General features: G+C 46.3%; 6 protein-coding genes across 8 annotated transcripts; 2 read left to right on the plus strand and 4 right to left on the minus strand.

The window, feature by feature from the left end:
* Positions 1 to 351: 351 nt before the first annotated feature.
* Positions 352 to 6,198, minus strand: LOC132260424 (mothers against decapentaplegic homolog 3). Of its 2 annotated transcripts, none has more exons than XM_059758514.1 (7): positions 5,821 to 6,198; positions 2,998 to 3,312; positions 2,492 to 2,670; positions 2,172 to 2,349; positions 1,902 to 2,107; positions 1,691 to 1,835; positions 352 to 1,581 (listed from the first exon to the last, which is right to left on the minus strand). In XM_059758514.1, exons 1-7 carry the CDS (start codon positions 6,018 to 6,020, stop codon positions 1,458 to 1,460), a joined length of 1,347 nt encoding a protein of 448 aa, XP_059614497.1. In that variant the 5' UTR covers positions 6,021 to 6,198; the 3' UTR covers positions 352 to 1,457. The 2 variants fall into 2 exon arrangements, with proteins under 2 accessions (XP_059614497.1, XP_059614498.1); XM_059758515.1 differs by lacking the exon at positions 5,821 to 6,198 and adding an exon at positions 4,405 to 4,505.
* A 166-nt stretch (positions 6,199 to 6,364) lies between these two features.
* Positions 6,365 to 10,903, plus strand: LOC132260422 (cullin-1). 2 transcript variants are annotated; one of them, XM_059758512.1, is made up of 7 exons: positions 6,365 to 6,577; positions 6,958 to 7,126; positions 7,196 to 7,281; positions 8,207 to 9,767; positions 9,833 to 10,173; positions 10,251 to 10,470; positions 10,546 to 10,903. In XM_059758512.1, the coding sequence occupies exons 2-7, from the start codon at positions 7,070 to 7,072 to the stop codon at positions 10,624 to 10,626; spliced, it is 2,346 nt and encodes a 781-aa protein (XP_059614495.1). In that variant the 5' UTR covers positions 6,365 to 6,577; positions 6,958 to 7,069; the 3' UTR covers positions 10,627 to 10,903. The 2 variants fall into 2 exon arrangements, with proteins under 2 accessions (XP_059614495.1, XP_059614494.1); XM_059758511.1 differs by having other exon boundaries at positions 6,372 to 6,524.
* A 47-nt stretch (positions 10,904 to 10,950) lies between these two features.
* On the minus strand, positions 10,951 to 11,455 carry LOC132260428 (translation machinery-associated protein 7 homolog). Its single transcript, XM_059758518.1, has 2 exons — positions 11,321 to 11,455; positions 10,951 to 11,234 (listed from the first exon to the last, which is right to left on the minus strand). Exon 2 carries the CDS (start codon positions 11,207 to 11,209, stop codon positions 11,015 to 11,017), a length of 195 nt encoding a protein of 64 aa, XP_059614501.1. The 5' UTR covers positions 11,210 to 11,234; positions 11,321 to 11,455; the 3' UTR covers positions 10,951 to 11,014.
* Positions 11,456 to 11,675: 220 nt separating this feature from the next.
* LOC132260425 (hepatoma-derived growth factor-related protein 2-like) lies at positions 11,676 to 13,691 on the plus strand. Its single transcript, XM_059758516.1, has 7 exons — positions 11,676 to 11,901; positions 11,964 to 12,022; positions 12,123 to 12,569; positions 12,629 to 12,762; positions 12,834 to 13,135; positions 13,192 to 13,377; positions 13,436 to 13,691. Exons 1-7 carry the CDS (start codon positions 11,821 to 11,823, stop codon positions 13,520 to 13,522), a joined length of 1,296 nt encoding a protein of 431 aa, XP_059614499.1. The 5' UTR covers positions 11,676 to 11,820; the 3' UTR covers positions 13,523 to 13,691.
* Positions 13,686 to 15,290, minus strand: LOC132260426 (uncharacterized). The gene is made up of 2 exons (XM_059758517.1): positions 15,181 to 15,290; positions 13,686 to 14,374 (listed from the first exon to the last, which is right to left on the minus strand). The coding sequence occupies exons 1-2, from the start codon at positions 15,242 to 15,244 to the stop codon at positions 13,707 to 13,709; spliced, it is 732 nt and encodes a 243-aa protein (XP_059614500.1). The 5' UTR covers positions 15,245 to 15,290; the 3' UTR covers positions 13,686 to 13,706.
* A 420-nt stretch (positions 15,291 to 15,710) lies between these two features.
* On the minus strand, positions 15,711 to 17,401 carry LOC132260423 (uncharacterized). Its single transcript, XM_059758513.1, has 2 exons — positions 17,271 to 17,401; positions 15,711 to 17,195 (listed from the first exon to the last, which is right to left on the minus strand). The coding sequence occupies exons 1-2, from the start codon at positions 17,339 to 17,341 to the stop codon at positions 15,725 to 15,727; spliced, it is 1,542 nt and encodes a 513-aa protein (XP_059614496.1). The 5' UTR covers positions 17,342 to 17,401; the 3' UTR covers positions 15,711 to 15,724.
* Positions 17,402 to 17,558: the final 157 nt, after the last annotated feature.

Genomic DNA, 17,558 nt, shown 5'->3' on the forward strand with positions numbered 1-17,558 from the left:
GGACGAATTCGCCATTCTCTTTGCCCAACAAAAGCACAATTGCAAATCGTCACGATGAATTCGTGTTTTTCAAAAACTCCTTCTCGCTCTTCTTCAAAAGTTATACAGTATAAAAAAGAGATGAAGTTACATCAAAACAATCTCTCTAAGATTACTAAATATTTCTTAGATCTTTGCTGTCATCAATTCAACTCACGAAATATTTCCTTTTTCATCGCCTTCATCATAATTCTAATGATTAGTATTTCTTGTTTTCTCTTTCGTTTTCTCACGAATATTTTTAGGAAGAGTGGATTGTAAAAGTGTAATGAGAAGAATATGTGCCATTTTTCACACAAAAATTCCACTGGCCTATTTTTTTCTCTCTCTCTCTTTCTTATAATTATTATAAAATATTTCTTTATCTTCTCATTATTTGCTTTTATACACAAACACACAATTTCTCTTGTTAAAATGTATTTATCTTCATTTTTGTGTTGGTTTCACTCTTTTTTCTCAACTTATTTTTTTCTTCTCATGTAATTGATGCAGGTCAACAGTAGTTTTACAGTTAAATCTCACGTAAAAGGAGACATTCAGGAGACATTTAGGTTTCTTCTCTCATTTTTCATCTTTTTTTGCCATTGAGTTTAAACAGGTATCGTAAGAGTTTCATTTATGTGTACATTGTTCTCAAGATGCCTTTAGAATTCCTTCTCATCTTCTCATTACACCATTTGTGACAAGATTCTCTGCGAATTCCTTCCCATTCACGCACACACACGCTAAGAGATGACAACGTTACACGGACGTTTAGTGCAACAACTAATCTCCACTCTGCTTCACTATATATTAAATATATTGAATTATTACATATAATAGAATATACTTTGTTGTCTTCATCCTCTAAAATCTCACCTTTCTTCTCACACAATTTTAATATATTGGGATAATTTCTCTCTCTTCACTTTTGTGTTGTTTATCTTTTGTGTTTATTTGTTGTTTAGTTTAAGAGGTAAATAGAGTTGTTCTCCTACGTCATCATCATCGCGCCTATCATTGATATATATTTTATGGATCTCTCATCTCTAATATAACTTTCTTTGAATATCTTAACATTATTATGTATACACAACTTAAGATATTGTTTAAAAGATAAAATCTTTATCAATATTTGTATGTTGATTTTCCTCTCTCTTCCATTTTCATCTTTTTTCTCTCTTTTGTAGCAAAAAATCTTTCTTTTTTTTTCTTTCAATATTGTGCTCTTTCTTCAATGGTATATCTCTCTTTCTCTCCGCTCAAATATGTTATATCTCTCATTCATCCATCCAAGTTCATTATCATCATCTTCTTTTGGTTGATTAATAGTGGTAAAAGTATAAGGTATTAAAGGTATTTCTGTCCTCACGCGCCTTCCATGCACACAATTTCTCTCTTCTCTTTTCCACCAACTTCTCCCTGCTGCACGCCAACGCTTAAGACATCGAACTGCAGGGCATTCGCGGAGAGCCCATCTGCGTGAGCACGCGATCCAGCCACTGAAGAGGACCGTTCAAATGCAATTCAATCCAGCACGGCGTCGATGTCACAGTTTGTCTCCTGCAATAACAAGCAATGTTTATGGTAGAAAGCAGCTCAACAATTCATTTATTAAAATAAATAAGTTCAACCACCAACTTGACTGTCTCATTCTGTATAGTGTTCTTACCTGTACTCAGCTCCCCATCCCTTCACGAAGGACATCCTGATCGTGCACATTCGCGTGAGTTGATAGACCGCCTCAAAACCCTGTGACACTGACTGTGACAGCAGCGACGCAAACTCCTGATTGTTGAATATCTTCAAATTGCAACCTATGATGCCAAAGCAAATAAGTGAATTTATTGAGCAAAACTACTCGGAAATTAGTCAAATTCTACCTGGTGGGATTTTGCAAACAGTCGCCGGATGCCAGCCGTATCGCTGATTGCAGTTGGGACTCTGCACGAAAATACTGGAGTCACTTAAGCACTCGGCAAACACTTCGCCTCCAATATAGTAGAGTCGAACGCCTTTGCCAATGTGTCGCCTTGTCTGTTCCACCACTTCGTTGCGATTGACATTGGACAGCAACCCCAAGCAGAACCTGCGGCGGAATTCAAGAGATTAGCTGTGAAACTTCACAGATATCATCATTGTCATTGTTTCACCTCTCAGAATTCGACGGGTCAGTGAAGCCATCGACAGTGATTGAGGGTTGCGAAGCGTGGAAAGTCTCACCGACTCTTGTGTTCAATTCATAGTAGCTGATGGAACACCAGAAAGCAGGTTCGTGGTAGAGAACAGGCTGAGCGTCGAGCGGAGGACTCGGCGTTATCCTCGACAGACCTGCAGTGAAAACTCCCCATTAATCCCTCTCTTTCTCCCGTCAAAGCAAGTCGACAAACTCAATGCAAATACTCATCGATCACAGTGTGATTAAGAAAAAAGAAAGAAACGCGCTTCGATGGCGATACCAACAATGACTCACTCATATTATCATTCTGATCCATTGGGTCTCCATCCTCAGACATGTAGCCAGGCGGCGGCGTCTCTGTGTTCGGGATGCTCCCAACGCTACCCACACTCAAGCTCGTCGAGTCGATCATGGTATTTCCAGGAATCTGCTGGCCCAGAGTCGCGTCCATATATGACGTGGAGTGTTGCAAACTGAGGATAACAAGCGAAATGTCTCTCATTTCCAGACAAAATATCCGACGTTGTTGACTTGAGCTACGCTTTATGACTTATTGTTTGGTCAGATCGCGTTGCTTTTCAATTGAACTTTCAAGTGCCGAGAAGATCAAATACATTGAACAACAATTACAAGTAGATTTCAGTTCATAACACCAAAGAATCTCTCAATCTTCCTAAATTTTCTCAAGATCTATTTTGCTGATTAACTTGTAAACTAATCATCTTCTGACCGCGCATAATTCTTCAAGTCACAATCGCCAGCTCGAGTACTTTCTCTGCCAAATCCTCCCTTTCCCTCACCTCAATGCATTCGTGAACTGAATGTTGTGCGGAACCGTGTTGCTGAGATCATCCAGTGGATACTGACAGATGGAATCCGCAGCCTGATTGGGCAGAGACTTGGGCACGAGAATCGACAGCGTCTCCACTTTCGTGTAGTGATACGGATTGATGCACACCTCGTCCTTCTTCAGGTGATACGCATATTCACAGTGGTCCAGCGGTCTCAGTTCATTCTGGCTCTGCAAGTCCGGCCAGCGCCACAATCTGCAGTAGATTACATGCGGCAGCCCTTTGCGTGGCGTAATCCCGTTCTCGCCATTCAGCGGTCGACTCCTGCAAGGACAAGACGCACAGCAAACAACACTTGTTAGAACAGCGCACAATTATCTACGCCTTTTCTCCCCGCACACAAACATCAATTGCGCCTCTCCAGACATTTTGAGTCACGAATTGATTGTGTTCATGCCCAAAGCGCCACTCAAACTCCCCAAAGTCAATGCACTTTTTCCTTCGGCTATTTTTACCACAAAATAAATTCACCCTCCCGCGAGACTCTCTCGCCCCCTTTTTGCCCCATCGCTAAAGCCAAGCATGAAGGAAAAAGAACAACCTGGAAAATTCGATACGTTTTGTATTTCAATATTCCTCTATTCGTATATTTTGCGAAAAGAGGCGAGAAAGAAGCACACAAGAAATTGATTTCTCACAAAATCCACCAATTTTTTTTTGCCACCAATTTACCGTGCAGTAGCAAAAACTCCTCTTTTCTTTGTACTCTTTTCTGGAATTTGTTGTGACTTTTCTCATTCGCACACACACGTTGCAATTGTCTCCTCTTTCACGCGACTTTGATAATGAACTTTTTCTTCTGTGTAATCACTAAATTTTCTGCACAGTCTGTGACACACACGCCTCTTCGCTGCGCCCAAAACCTCTCGTGTGTCTCGGCAAAGAGTGTGTCGCTTTTACGCCTCTTGCACCAGCAATTTGATGCCCTTTATATTTATGTTTATTCCACACTCTCCAGGAAAGATGAGTTCATTATTTCAGCACTTTTGCCACAAGAATATTGTGTTGGCGTTGCATTTTATACACTGTTTTATGGCATACAAAAAATCAATCTCCACACACGTTCTCCCGGGGACGACGAATATGCAACAAAATTCAACTCACTATATCGACAAAACACATCCACAACTCAGTCACCAGATTCACCAACTCACAGTCCGTTTGACGTGTGGAAGAATCGCGGAAAAATTTGCACGGCAACCAAATGAAAAAGCAGGAATATTTCCCAACAATTTCACCGTGAAATGTGTTGTAGATGCAAAAAGTCACTCTCTACGCCATTTTATGGTGAGAAGGAGAGAGAATATTTTGTGCGAGATTGGGGTAGGACGTCGTCGCAGTCGCGCATTAATTTACCCACTGTCTGTGTGTAGAATTCCTTCTATCGCCACATCCGATCGCCGCTGTGTTGGTCCACAGAGTGCGCCAGTGTTGGTGAACATTTTCGGCTGCCGCGCTCTCGCGCTCTCTCTCTCTCGCGCTCTTGCCCATTCTCTCGCCATGGCAGAATTTCGTCTGGCGAGATAATCAAGAGACGCGCGCGAGTGTGTTGGTGCAGCCGTCAGGCCGAATGACTGACCTATAGCCTCCCCTTCGCTCGCAGCTCCCCATCTTCAGACGACTCCTGCTCCGTCTCTCTCGCTCGCCATCCATCGGATTCAAATCAAAATACACATCGCATTCGTCACTACACTGCGCAGCGAATTTATAGTCACGAATTCGAATCGAAATCTGTGCTCATTAATAACTGCAAAATATAATTCAGTGAAATTGTATCAATTGAGCGATTAACTGCGTGAGTCTGGAAAATCCACAAGTTGCAGTCCAAGAATATCCATCATGAACGTCATCATCTTCTTAAATCTGTGAAAATCAACCCTAAATCACTTCTCAATTGAATTTGTGCAATTTGTGCTCATTTCCGTGATTCTCTATGTAACTGGCTTCACTTTCCATCTCCCCAGCCTTATCGATAGCCTACTTTGCTGTTGGCCCCAACCTTGTGCCACCGTCTGTTTAGCATACATTTCATGATACACTTTTCTTCTTCTCCAACTCCCCTTTGTCAGACGACCCGAGACATGGAGAAGCGTTCGAGCGAGAGAGATGATCCAGCAATAGACTCTCGCAATTTACGCATATAAATAATGTCTGGGGCAGAGCATAGACGTTGCTTTCTCATCGCAATCGCCAATCTCGCGCGCCTCTCTTTCGCTCGCGCGCGACTGAATTCGCGCATTGACCAAAAATAAAGTTCATTGAATAGGCCAAATTCAAGGATAAAAGCCGACTTCTTTGTCACCACGCACACACACACGCTCAGGACTCCTCGCAGGCTCTCTCTGGCCGGAGAGTGGGAGAAAGAGAGAGAGAGAGAGAGAGAGAGAGAGAGAGCGAGAGATGGAAGTCTCTGGCTGTTGTGGGTGAAACTCTTGATAGCGCGATATCGAGACGACTTTTTGCCGCATCTATTTCCACGAAAAAAAGAGATAATTGGCCCGAGCAGACGACTGGTTAGATTCCAGAGAGAATCGCCGCGTGTCTCCTGCCCAGAATGTCAATATGTTATCAATCCGCGAGTCCGGAAGATAAGCCCACTTACAGCCACGCCACTTCCATCCCAAACACATGCAAAGGGGAGTGCTCCTCCCTGTCCCACTGGCATCACTGGACGCTAATCCGTCCGGCTCAAGTGGCTCCCTTATCGCCAAAAGCCCCAAAAGAGACTTTTGATAAAGTGATTCGTCACAGTAAAAATGGTCTCTCTCTCACCTCGGAATCGTGATGCACTTGGTGTTGTAATTCTGCGTGGAGATGGCTTTCTCCAGCTCCTCCAGAGCATCGGCCTTCTTTAGCTTCTTCACCAGACTCTTCACCGCCTTCTCGGCCCATTTTCCCTCCTCCACGGAGTTTTCATTGCCCTTTTTCCACACCAGCAATCGCTTCACGATGGGAGATGTGAATGGCAGCATATTTCCCTTTGCACGCTTTTCCCACCTCAGCAGCACTTCAATTGCACCACAAACACTTGTGCACGCCTCCGCGAGTCTCTATGCTGCTGTTATGCACGCCAATTGATTGTTTTTCCCACAGAATTGTGCAATTTTTCCGCCTCTCCTCTGACTTGTGTGTTGCATCTGCTGCTTGACACTTTTCACCGTGTGACAATGGTGGCGCTAGTGCGGGAATTTCGGCCTTCGGCTGGCCGAAAACCTGCCAACGGTCCACCCGAAGTGGCCGCCATTTTAGCCATACTCACCACACCACCAGCCACAATCTCACCACACTGCAGAGACGAGCCTTTGTAGTGGAGAAAACTAGTAGTCTCTCTGGTGAGCTTGTGATTTTGTTCTCAATTTTGTGGCAAAATAGCGACTTCTTTCCTCACAAAACCCCTCACAATTGTCGCAGTGGACACCAAGGAGTGTAAATATCGTGCAGAAAGCGTGCTCCCGTCAGCGTGGCGTGATCTTTGGGTGAGTTTTTGCGCGACCAATGACTTGAGCCTCGCACCATTTCCGTATTTCAGGTAGAGTGTCAAATCTTTCAGGTTTTTCCCTCCCAGCGTCCGTCCACCTGCCCCTAATCCCAGTCAATCGCCTCCCTGGCCGCGAGCCCTCCACGGCCCATCGCCCCATGTATCGATTGTGCGTGGAGGCACTCGAAAAAGCCCATTTATTCACGCACAATTCACTTTTTTTCTTCATGGTGCGATTGCACCAAATGGGGCGCTCTTTCTCTCTCTCTCTCTCTCGCTCGCGCCGTTGCAAAAATTATATCACACAGAGTGTGTGGATATGAAAAAAGCGCCAACTCATGAATTATTTACACAGCAGAAGAAATGTGCTCCCAAAATGATGACAATGGGCACGAGAAAAGGGGCTCAATGGCTTCTCTCTCTCTTTCCAGGCGCTGAGGAACAGGTTGTGACTGGTTTGTCTTCGGCTGCTGTGATTCCGTGCTCCTTCCACAACATCCCATCCGTCGTGCACAAGTACAAGACAAGACAAGATTGGACAAGATGTCGAGACAGAGTTCTTTAGGATCGACTGGCTTGAAGCCAATAAATCTAGAAGAGGTAATAATTGGGGGCGCGTCTAGTCATTTGGTTTCCTTCTAATGCACTTTCTCTTGTCGCCCCGCGCAGATTTGGACTGACCTGGAGGATGGCATCAACCAGATCTACCTGCGAGAACGCAACTTGATCATCAAGCGTTATATGGAGCTTTACACGTGAGTCTTTTTTTTTACCTGGAATTCAGTGAAGCCTTATGACAAGGCTGAAATTTTAATTTGAAAAATTTATTGCCAATGCAGAACAGTTGTTTTCTCGGTCAGCGGCAACCTTGAAAGCCAGTCTTTTGGCTTCAATGCCTTCAATACTTAATTGCAAAGGAATTGATTTGCGGACGCAATCAATTGGAGAACCTAATTTCGTAGGGTCACATTAACCTTTAATCCCACGCATTAGCCTTTCCATGTGGATTCAGTGGCTCTAAATTTAAACTAGAAGGCTGATTTTTTCCCTCATTAATGAACAATTCAACTGCCGACCAAATGTGAAGTCCTTAATAACTCTTTAACGACACTTAAAGCATACGCAGAATTTTACCATCTCACAATCCCTAACGGTTTCTTTCCATTTACGCATGATTTAACATCTAAGAACTTCAACATTCACATTGCTTTTAAAGTTATTCTTCATATTTGACCATAAAATTCAATCAGTGGTTGAGAAAATGTGGATTTTCTCTCTTTGCATTCCTTAAAGAATAATCTTCATTCTCATAATTCTTTATGTTTTTTCGTCAGTTCGCAACATTTCATTTCACAGAAAAGAAGTCCAGTTCATGGAAAGAAGAGAGTCAATATTAGTATCGCACCGAAATGAAATGATACTTTGTTGCGCTTCAAGGACACAATGATGTCTTATCTGTTGAAATTGATGCAGAATTTATCTCAAAGAGAGAGAGATAAAGCGCTCTTCTTTGTTGTTTGCATAAATAACTGCGTATTTGCTTCCAATTTCACACTGTTTTTTTTCTTTTGTATATTTTGGGTGAAAGATTAATGATTGTTTTCGGACAAATCATTCAATCGAGACGAAGACTTTCTCTCCATAAAAGGCAATGCTAATTCTATTCTTCTTGTTCCGCAGACATGTCTACAATTACTGCACCAGCGTGCATCAGCAGACTGGGCATGGCCAGGTGGGGCGGACGGCGGTGTCGGCGAAGGTGGCGAAGAAGGGCACGGGCACAGGATCGACTGGAGGCGCTCAGTTGGTGGGACAGGAGCTGTATAAGCGGCTCAAGGAGTTTCTGGAGCACTACCTGAAGAACCTGCTGAAGAGTGGCGCCGATCTGATTGACGAGGGCGTGCTCACGTTCTACACGAAGCAGTGGGAGGAGTATCAGTTCTCCAGCAAGGTGCTGAACGGCGTGTGCGCGTATCTGAACAGGCACTGGGTGCGGCGGGAGTGCGAGGAGGGCCGCAAGGACATCTACGAGATCTATCAGCTGGCGCTGGTGATATGGAGGGGCATTTTGTTCAAGGATCTGAACAAGCAGGTGACGAATGCCGTGCTGAAGCTGATCGATCGGGAGCGCAATGGTGAGACCATCAACTCTCGCCTGGTGTCTGGTGTGATAAATTGCTACGTGGAACTGGGTCTCAATGAGGATGATCCCAGTGCCAAGGGGCAGAATTTATCAGTGTACAAGGAGAGCTTCGAGAACATCTTCCTGGAGGACGCGGAGAGGTTCTACAATCGCGAGAGCACGGACTTTCTCAGGCAGAATCCGGTGACGGAGTACATGAAGCGCGTGGAGCAGAGGCTGAATGAGGAGCAGAAGAGGGTGCAGGTGTATTTGCATGAGAGCACACTCGATCGTCTGGCCAAGACGTGCGAACGTGTGCTGATCCAGAAGCACCTGGAGATCTTCCGCACGGAGTTCCAGAATTTGCTCGATGCGGATAAGAACGCAGACTTGGGCAGAATGTATTCGCTGGTGGCGCGGATTGAGTCCAACATTGGGCTGTCGGAGCTGAAGCAGATCCTGGAGGTGCACATTCACAATCAGGGCCTGGCGGCGATTGGGAAGTGCGGCGAGGCGGCCGCCAATGACCCGAAGGTGTATGTGCAGACGTTGCTGGAGGTGCACAAGAAGTACAATGCGCTTGTGTTGACGGCGTTCAACAATGACAAGGGCTTCGTGGCGGCGCTGGACAAGGCGTGCGGCAAGTTCATCAACACGAATGCCGTGACGACGGCGAGCAAGAGCTCCAGCAAGAGTCCAGAACTGCTGGCCAAGTACTGTGATCTGCTGCTGAAAAAGTCCAGCAAGAATCCAGAGGAGGCGGAGCTCGAGGACACGCTGAATCAGGTGATGGTGGTGTTCAAGTACATTGAGGACAAGGATGTGTTCCAGAAGTTCTACAGCAAGATGTTGGCGAAGCGATTGGTGCACCACATGAGCGCCAGCGATGACGCCGAGGCGTCCATGATCTCAAAGCTGAAGCAGGCGTGCGGCTTCGAGTACACTAGCAAGCTGCAGCGGATGTTCCAGGACATTGGTGTGTCGAAGGATCTCAATGAGCAGTTCAGGCAGCACTTGGTCACCAATAAGCTGCTGAATGAGATTGACTTCAGTATTCAAGTGTTGTCTAGTGGATCATGGCCATTCACACAGAGTTTCACTTTTTCACTGCCATCCGAGGTGAGTGTGCGCATCTCTTCTCCGCTCTGCTTGATCGTGCACTGATTTCGCTCTCTTTCTTCCAGTTGGAACGCTCAGTACAAAGATTCAACAATTTCTACGCTGGCCTGCACTCTGGCCGGAAGCTGAACTGGCTCTACAACATGTGCAAGGGTGATTTGACAACGAATTGCTTCAAGAATCGCTACACACTGCAGGCCAGCACCTTCCAGATGGCCGTGCTGTTGCAGTTCAACGAACAGACGAGCCTCACGGTGCAGCAGCTCGGCGACAATACAGGAATCAACCAGGAGCACCTCGTGCAAGTGCTGCAGATTCTTCTCAAGGTGAAACTCCTCACTTGCGCCGATGACGAGACGAATCTCAACAATGACTCGCTCATTGAGCTGCACATGGGCTTCAAGAAGTGAGTTTTCCCCACCGAGAATTCGCCTTGGGCTGATAATGATTGCCTTTTTTATTTTCTCTTTGTGATTAACACAGCAAAAAGCTGCGCATCAACATCAACTTCCCACTGAAGACGGAACTCAAGGTGGAACAGGAGGTGACACACAAGTACATCGAGGATGACAGGAAGATTCTTATCCAGGCAGCTATTGTGAGGATCATGAAGATGCGCAAGAAGCTCAATCACACACAGCTCGTGGCTGAAGTACTCAATCAACTATCCACTAGGTTTAAGCCAAAGGTTCCGGTTATTAAGGTAGGTTTTATTTTGGCGCACGAAGCAAACTTGATGAATTCTCCTTCACGCACGCTCTCTTTCTTTCCCTTGCAGAAGTGCATTGACATCCTGATTGAGAAGGAATATCTGGAGAGGATGGAAGGCTCAAAGGACACATACAGCTATTTAGCGTGAAGGCATGCAATCCATTCAATGATGATGATGATGGAATTCAATGGCAGAAATGCACGCGCGCGCGATTGTCTCAAGTTTGGACAATGAGCAGTCCTTTTGCGGTGACTTTTAATTAAATTAAAATGAGATTGATAAATTACAATGATAGGTAAATCTAAATTCATGTTCTGTTTCTCATTTTTTTCTGTTTAAACGATTCATTTAGTTATACTTGTCCTCTTTTTTGTAATCGACGTTGTAAAAATCATTAAATCTTTTACTTAGTGTAAAATGAGAAGCGCTGAGTTTCTTTTCGACCACGTGGCGGATGGAAAAGACTTTGGGTAAAAGTCGCAAAGTTTGATTTATTAAGCGCAGAAAAGGTTAGAGTCAGAGATGATGCCAGGAATTACTTCTTCCCGGACTTCTTGATGCCGCCACTCACGAGGGGCCCTTTCTGGCCAGCTTTCGCCTTCATCGCATCGAGCGCCTTCTGCTGCTCCTTCAGCTTCTGCTTGTGGGCCATGTCGTCCTCGTCCATCTCCTTGGAATCCTTCTTCGGCGCCTTCAGTGGCTTCTTCTTTCCTCCTTCCCGTCCGGACATGTTGCAGAGTGTCTTTGTTGTGTCGCTGCAAAGCAAGTCAACGGCAATTGAGGCACTTTCCTGCATTGTGCGTGCAGAGAGCATGAAATAGGCAGGATTTGGATGGCTTACCGAATAAATGCAGGTGTTTGGGCAGGAGAAATACGTAAAAAAGCGTGGCCTGGCGCAAAACTCCGGAGAGCACGATGAAGAACGTCACGAGTGTCAAAGCACACTTCGGACAATGCAAATCGCTCTGTGCGAATTGAGATTCTCCCGTGCGCGAAAGATACTGTTATTAATCTTGTTCAAGACAGGGCTCATGATTTCTCCTCTAAAACGTCTCATCAATACAAGAACAGGCTAACACACACATTCATCTGCATACAAAGGCCTCCAAGCCATTGATAAATGCAATTTCGCAGCCAATCTTCCTCGAACGATGGCAATATCTGTGACTGTTCGGCGTGGAAACACAAACAAAATTGACGCCGCGCCGCCATATTGAATTCATATTTGCCTTGTCCAGGCTCTGGATGGTTCTTTCTTCCTGCTCATTGTGCGTCTTGGTGTCCCTCTAGTGTTGCCAGGAGCCCCCAAACCCCCCGAAATCCGATCATCCGTGACGCGAGATGGCCAAGAAGGACCGTGCATACAAGATTGGCGATTTGGTGTTCGCCAAAGTTAAAGGTTACCCGCCATGGCCGGCAAAAGTAAGCGCAAAACTTTCCAGACTTTGTCCCTCGCACACTCTCACGCGGCGTCTCTCTTGCAGATAGTGAAGCTGTCCGGCAACAAGAAGTACAATGTCTATTTCTACGGCACCGGCGAGACGTGAGTGGCGGCAGAAGCCCGCGGCCGGTGGCTGGGTGACGCTTCCGGAGCGTGGGTGACGCGCGAGACTGTGCTGACGGTGTTTGTTTGCGCTTTTCAGGGGCTACATCAAGGTGGAGGATTTGTTCGCGTACGTGGAGAGCAAGGCAAAGCTGGCTACGGAGAAGCACATGAAGAAGCCACAGTTCAAAGAGGCCATCGAGCAGATTGAGGCTGCTCTCAAAGGTCAGGACTCGGCGCCAATTGATATGCCATTGGCGGAGACAGAGTCGGCCGATGACACGGCGCCCACGGACTCCAGCCAGCTCGACATCAAGTCAGATCCGGACGTCGAGGATTCGCCACAAGTGGAGAAGGCGAAGGGCAAGCAATCGGCCAAGAAGGCAGCGCAGAAGAACGAGACTCCAAAGGCGAAGGCCGAGAAGGCAGAGCCGAAAGCTGAAGTGAAGAATGACGTTGTCGCGCCGGATGAGACACCCGCGAGTCCTGTTAAGGACAACGGAGCAGAGGTGACGAGTCGCAGCGGGAGGAAAATCAAGCCCAAGAAGTGAGGAATTGCAGAGAAATGGTCGAAGCGGGAGGATTAAAATGTGGTTTTCCTTGCAGATACCTGCTCGAGGAGGTGGAGGAACTTCCGGTAACACCGAAAAGGAAGACTGGCTCGCTGGACAACACAAATGCGGATTTGAAGCCACCGAAGATAGCAAAACTGGACAATGATGTGGCACAAGACGATAAAAGTAAGGAAATTGATTATTTTCACCTCTAATTTTCGGCTCTTAATCGGTTTCTTGTCTCTCTTCCCGTGTAGTTAAACTGCATCTGAAGAATCAGGGAAAGTTGATTGACTTGACCACCCGGATTAAGGCCACCCTCGGATTGCAGAGCGCAAATCCGGAGGCGTGCGTGAAACTCCTCGAGGAGTACAACGATTTGGAGATCACGCCGATAATGTTGCTCAAGAATCCCGCGTGCGTGGAGACCGTGAAGCGTCTCAGAAAGTACGTGGGCAACGTGAAGCAGTGGGTGATGTCTGATCAGGAGAAGGAGGAATTTGAGCTGAACGCTGTTGAAGTCAGAAAGCGATCTCAGTCGATATATACGCAATTCAAGGTTTGTTTCAGCATCTTCTGGTAGTTTTTGTGCTCATTTGCGCTCTTTTCCTGCAGAAAATGTTCATAAACAGTGATGGAACGCCGTTCTGGGAGTTTTTCACGAAGGAGCTGGAACTGTTCAACAGCACCACGAAATCACTGACGATGGAGGAACTCGTGCAGATGACGGATTTGCCGGAGGCGCAGAAACATCTTTCAGCTATTGCGATCGTCAATGATAAGTCTACGAAAGAAAATCAGGTAAAATTGAGCTCATTTCATACCTCTCCGGAAGTTGCTGATGATGCTGTCTTTGCAGACGCCCAACGATCATCTCCCGGACATCGCGGTGAAAATGGAGGCGGAGCAAGATGATACGGTGACCAATTCCACCGCGGAAGCCTGAAGAATCCGTTTTCAGGAAGATTGACCTTTTTTTTCCTTTTGAAGTTGTTAGATTTCCCCGCCAAGAAGGTGAAGAGAGAAGAAGTGGATTGAGAAGAGAAATCAAGCAATTGATTCCACATTAGCCAGGATATAAAGAAGAAATGAAATAAATTTAAGAGCTAACTTTATTGCGTGTCTCAAAATCACTTCTTGGACCCCGTTGGCGCCACCGAAGACGTCTCCGTGTCGTTCTTCGAGTCCTCCAGGCTCAGGCCGAGCCAGTTGGAGATCATGGAGATGCCCTTGTCCGCGGAGTCGCTCACCACGTTCAGGATGTCCTCGGCCGTGAGATCGCCGATGATCGTCTCGGGCTTCTCTGTCGTCGTGGGCTTCTCTGGCACGTCCTCGCTCTTCTCCGCCTCCGGCGGCTCCTCCTCCTCCTCCAGCACCTGCATGCCCTGCGGCGTCATGAGAAAGCAGCCGATGGGCAGATCCAGCTGCACCTCGCCCAGAAGCTTCGGCTCCAGCTCCATGCATGCGCGCATGCCTTCGCTCGTGGGCGCGAACTCCGTGAACTTGGCGCACATCTGCGCCAGCTTGGCGAAGATGTTGAGGCACGTGGGCGCGGGATTACTGCCCTTGACCACGCTGGAGCTCAGCAGGCTCTCGCCGTACGACACGTTCACGCCAATTCCCTCCTGCGGCGACAAGTACGTGAGCCGCACGCAGCCCGGCCCGCCCAAGTCGATCAGCGACATGTTGAAGTCCACGCAGCACGAGCAAGAAAAGCCCTCGCACTCGCAGCTCTTCTCGTTCTCACTGTCGCTCTCGCCCTCGCCCTCGCGGTTCTCCGCCTGCACGGTGAAGTAGTCTGGAGAGCAGAGGATGCAATGAAGATCGCGTGCAGAGAATTAACGGGTAAATTTTGTCACTTTTACACGCTCTCTTGCAAAAGAGGTCATTCTCATTGGCAAAATTATATTTGGAGAGTGTTTCTTCTACAATTCTAGGTCATTTCTGCTCCAGAGATGAAAAACAGAAGAAAGTAGATTTGCAATGAGAGGAATAAAATAAAATAAATGTTCTTCACGCCTTCACCGACGACTGAGTCGCATGTGAATCATGAAGAGAAGAGATTTTATTCTGAATTGCTTAGTCAAACAATGTAAGATTGTAGGGAAAGTCACATTAGCATACCTAGAATCTTTTGGAGCTTTAAGAATTTTTACGATTTTGAGATTTCTTATCATAATTTCAAGTTCAAAATGGCATTGATATTTAAATAGATAAGGGAAAGTCTCAGGACTTTAAGGATAGCCGATAAAATTTGGGCAATGATTGATAGGTACACGAAGGAATTTCTCCACAACCGCTTCCGATTTTCAGGACCAGAATCTTATCATCATGGAATGGTTTTAAAATAAGAATTAAATCGTGCGAATTTTTTCTTCCTAATATATTTTTGACTTTTAATTCTACTTTCCAGTTTCAATCTCTGGTTAAAAATAGGCTGCTTCGTTAGAGTAAATGGGAGATTTATGTTAAATTAGCCCAAGTTTGAGTTATTCTCAGACCACGATAAAAACATTTTAACCCAGTTTACGTGCCTTTCCTTCCACCTCAGGAAGTCAGGTGAGAAATCAAATTCAGGGCTCGAAGAGAAGAAGGCAAACTCACCTAAAATGCTGGCTCCGTGGACGGCCACGAGCAGGAAGATCACACAAAGCAGCAGCAACTTCATGGCTCTTTTCTTTGCACTGTTGAGGAAGATACTGACTGACCGCGCGCTGGGCAGAGACTGAAGAAGTGTCGCGACACTGAATTTCCGCTTGGTCCACTTCCATCAGCAGCAGCAGAGTCACCCCGAGAACAGAGCTGGACTCGGAGCTGACCAGCGACGACAATGCAGCTAAACGACCTCTTTATGCTCTCAATCTGTATTCTTGGCATCTCTTTTGCGAGAAAACATTTCACTTCCAAATTTTTATCATGTTAATTCCATTTATCAATTCCTCCGGTTTCAGCTCTAAGCCACAAACAGTTAACTTCTTCCACCACAACTTGTCGCGCACGCGAGGAACAAGACGCTGGCCTAACAGGTCAGTGATGATGTCATTGACCAGCGCAACACTTCTTCTCGCGCACGCAAGAGAAAGAAGCTCGGCGCAATTCACGTGAATCTTCAGTTGACAATTTCACTTGAGCAATGCTAAAAGTGAAATTAGACCTGCTGGAATGGAACACTACCAAGCGGACAAGCGCCCCAATTAATCTCCGGATGCGTCTCACTCCAGATTCCCATACCTTGGCTCTCTGCCTTCTCGTTGGGACACTTCCCCAGCACGTCCTCCAGCGTGTAGATCTTCTCCTGCGACGACGGAAGCTGAGATTCTGCCACTGAGAACACTCGCTTCGCCATAGTCGCGAATTTATCCAGTTCCTGCGCCTCCAGAGGCGGATCAGCGAGCTGAAGACAGATCTCGAGAACCTTGACAGTGACTTCTGAGGCCGCCAAGGCCCTTTTCTTGAGGAAATCCCTGCTGAATCTCAAACTCCACGGCCGACGATGCGAATCGCTGAATATCAGTGATGTCTCTGTATCGATTCCCATCTCTTTGTACGCTTCCATGACGACTCTCTGGACACTATGGCTGTTGATGGAGGAGAAATCCAACGAGATTGTTGGATCAGCGTCGCGATTCTTCTTGTAGACTCTCTTCAACTCCTGAAAGGCCAGGAAGCTCTCAATGAGGCGCTGACACCAGAAAGCCGTCCCAGAACGCCTCTTCTCATTCTCCTGAGGATTCTCTGCGATCTCCAGCAGAGCTATGAGGCATTGTGGTGTGAAACCCCAGTCGGCGATCTTGCGAAACAGCATTTGATGGATTTCAGTGACGCTGACACTGTCCTCCTCCTCTTTAGCAGCAATTGCGGGGGATTTTATGAGGTTGTCACAGTCAATGAAGGCTTCTGTGAAGAGTTGAGCGATTTCTCGCACTTGCTGCTCAGCACTGACGGCGTTAAAGATGCTCTCCAGAATGTCCTTTACCAAATTAGATAGCTTGTAGTCAGGTGACGCGTTTCCCACGCAATTGAGGAACTCTCGTGAGGCATTTTCATCACAAATTTCGCCCAGATACTCCTTCTTCTTCCGCAATCCCTCAGTTATGCCGTCATAAGTGATAAAGAGCGTTCGCAGATTGTTTTCAAACACAGTCTTGTTGTTCCTCTTCACGTCCGCAATCTTGGCATCCTGCATCACCCTCAGCTGCGGCTCCCAGTAGAAGGATTTGAGCCACTGCAGGCAGTAGCTGAACACCTGCCGAAAAGTCTTCAGAGAAGGCATGGTTTGTCCGTGAGAACAGAGATGTCTGAGATCAACCACGTACGAGGCCAATCCCAACTCCTTCGCCACGCTGTACAGCGACTTCGAGCTCCTCGTAGTGGAATGAATGTAGTTCAGGAAGCGCACAATCGCCGTGGAGTATATCGTCCTTAAATCCCGCGCAGAAATCCCCGATTCTGCGTCCTTCACACTCACTTCCAGCACTGAGAGTGTTGCCATTATGCTGGCCGGTGTCTGAGACATCAAGCGACCTCTCCACATCTTCATCCTGCTCAGGGATTTCCTTTTTGAGGCGTCATTTGAGTTTCTCCCATAAATTCCCTCAAACACTGCCCGGAATTCTAACCTAAAAGGCAGAGCAACAATATATATCTCGTGTTTTCTAATATTTCAAGCGGAAATTTTTATTCAAGACTCTTACTTGTTTCTCCAAGCACCAACCAAGCTCTGTGACACGCGATTTCGTACGTGAAATCCAGGGATTTCAGGCATTTTTTGCAAAAACAACAAAAAGCGAATTAGCAAAACATGGGAGGACAGTCAAGCACTGAAGTTGGCAACAAATCTCATCGAAGATTCAAAATTTTCCGAAACCAACGAGTTTCCAATTAATCCAGTTTTGTAAAATAATTTAGAGATTATTATCACGCATGTGATGAAATGATATAATCTCAATTAACTCAAATGAACCTCCATAAATTGGACGAGA

This window comes from Phlebotomus argentipes, unplaced genomic scaffold (assembly GCF_947086385.1).
Source record: "Phlebotomus argentipes unplaced genomic scaffold, Phlebotomus argentipes genome assembly scaffold_18, whole genome shotgun sequence".
Classification (NCBI taxonomy): domain Eukaryota; kingdom Metazoa; phylum Arthropoda; class Insecta; order Diptera; family Psychodidae; genus Phlebotomus; species Phlebotomus argentipes.

Bases quoted from the DNA above. Each gene is read 5' to 3' on its own strand.
- LOC132260426 (XM_059758517.1), bottom strand. From the start codon at position 15,244: ATGAAGTTGCTGCTGCTTTGTGTGATCTTCCTGCTCGTGGCCGTCCAC. The intron at 14,375-15,180 runs GTGAGTTTGCCT...TCTGCTCTCCAG, and splicing joins CCACGGAGCCAGCATTTTAG to ACTACTTCACCGTGCAGGCG.
- LOC132260422 (XM_059758512.1), top strand. From the start codon at position 7,070: ATGTCGAGACAGAGTTCTTTAGGATCGACTGGCTTGAAGCCAATAAAT. The intron at 7,127-7,195 runs GTAATAATTGGG...CGCCCCGCGCAG, and splicing joins AGCCAATAAATCTAGAAGAG to ATTTGGACTGACCTGGAGGA. The intron at 10,174-10,250 runs GTGAGTTTTCCC...TGATTAACACAG, and splicing joins CTGCACATGGGCTTCAAGAA to CAAAAAGCTGCGCATCAACA.
- LOC132260425 (XM_059758516.1), top strand. From the start codon at position 11,821: ATGGCCAAGAAGGACCGTGCATACAAGATTGGCGATTTGGTGTTCGCC. The intron at 12,023-12,122 runs GTGAGTGGCGGC...TGCGCTTTTCAG, and splicing joins TTCTACGGCACCGGCGAGAC to GGGCTACATCAAGGTGGAGG. The intron at 13,378-13,435 runs GTAAAATTGAGC...CTGTCTTTGCAG, and splicing joins AGTCTACGAAAGAAAATCAG to ACGCCCAACGATCATCTCCC.
- LOC132260428 (XM_059758518.1), bottom strand. From the start codon at position 11,209: ATGTCCGGACGGGAAGGAGGAAAGAAGAAGCCACTGAAGGCGCCGAAG.
- LOC132260424 (XM_059758514.1), bottom strand. From the start codon at position 6,020: ATGCTGCCATTCACATCTCCCATCGTGAAGCGATTGCTGGTGTGGAAA. The intron at 2,350-2,491 runs GTGAGTCATTGT...TTTTCACTGCAG, and splicing joins GGATCAGAATGATAATATGA to GTCTGTCGAGGATAACGCCG. The intron at 1,582-1,690 runs GTAAGAACACTA...TTGTTATTGCAG, and splicing joins GGATGGGGAGCTGAGTACAG to GAGACAAACTGTGACATCGA.
- LOC132260423 (XM_059758513.1), bottom strand. From the start codon at position 17,341: ATGCCTGAAATCCCTGGATTTCACGTACGAAATCGCGTGTCACAGAGC. The intron at 17,196-17,270 runs GTAAGAGTCTTG...TCTGCCTTTTAG, and splicing joins GTTGGTGCTTGGAGAAACAA to GTTAGAATTCCGGGCAGTGT.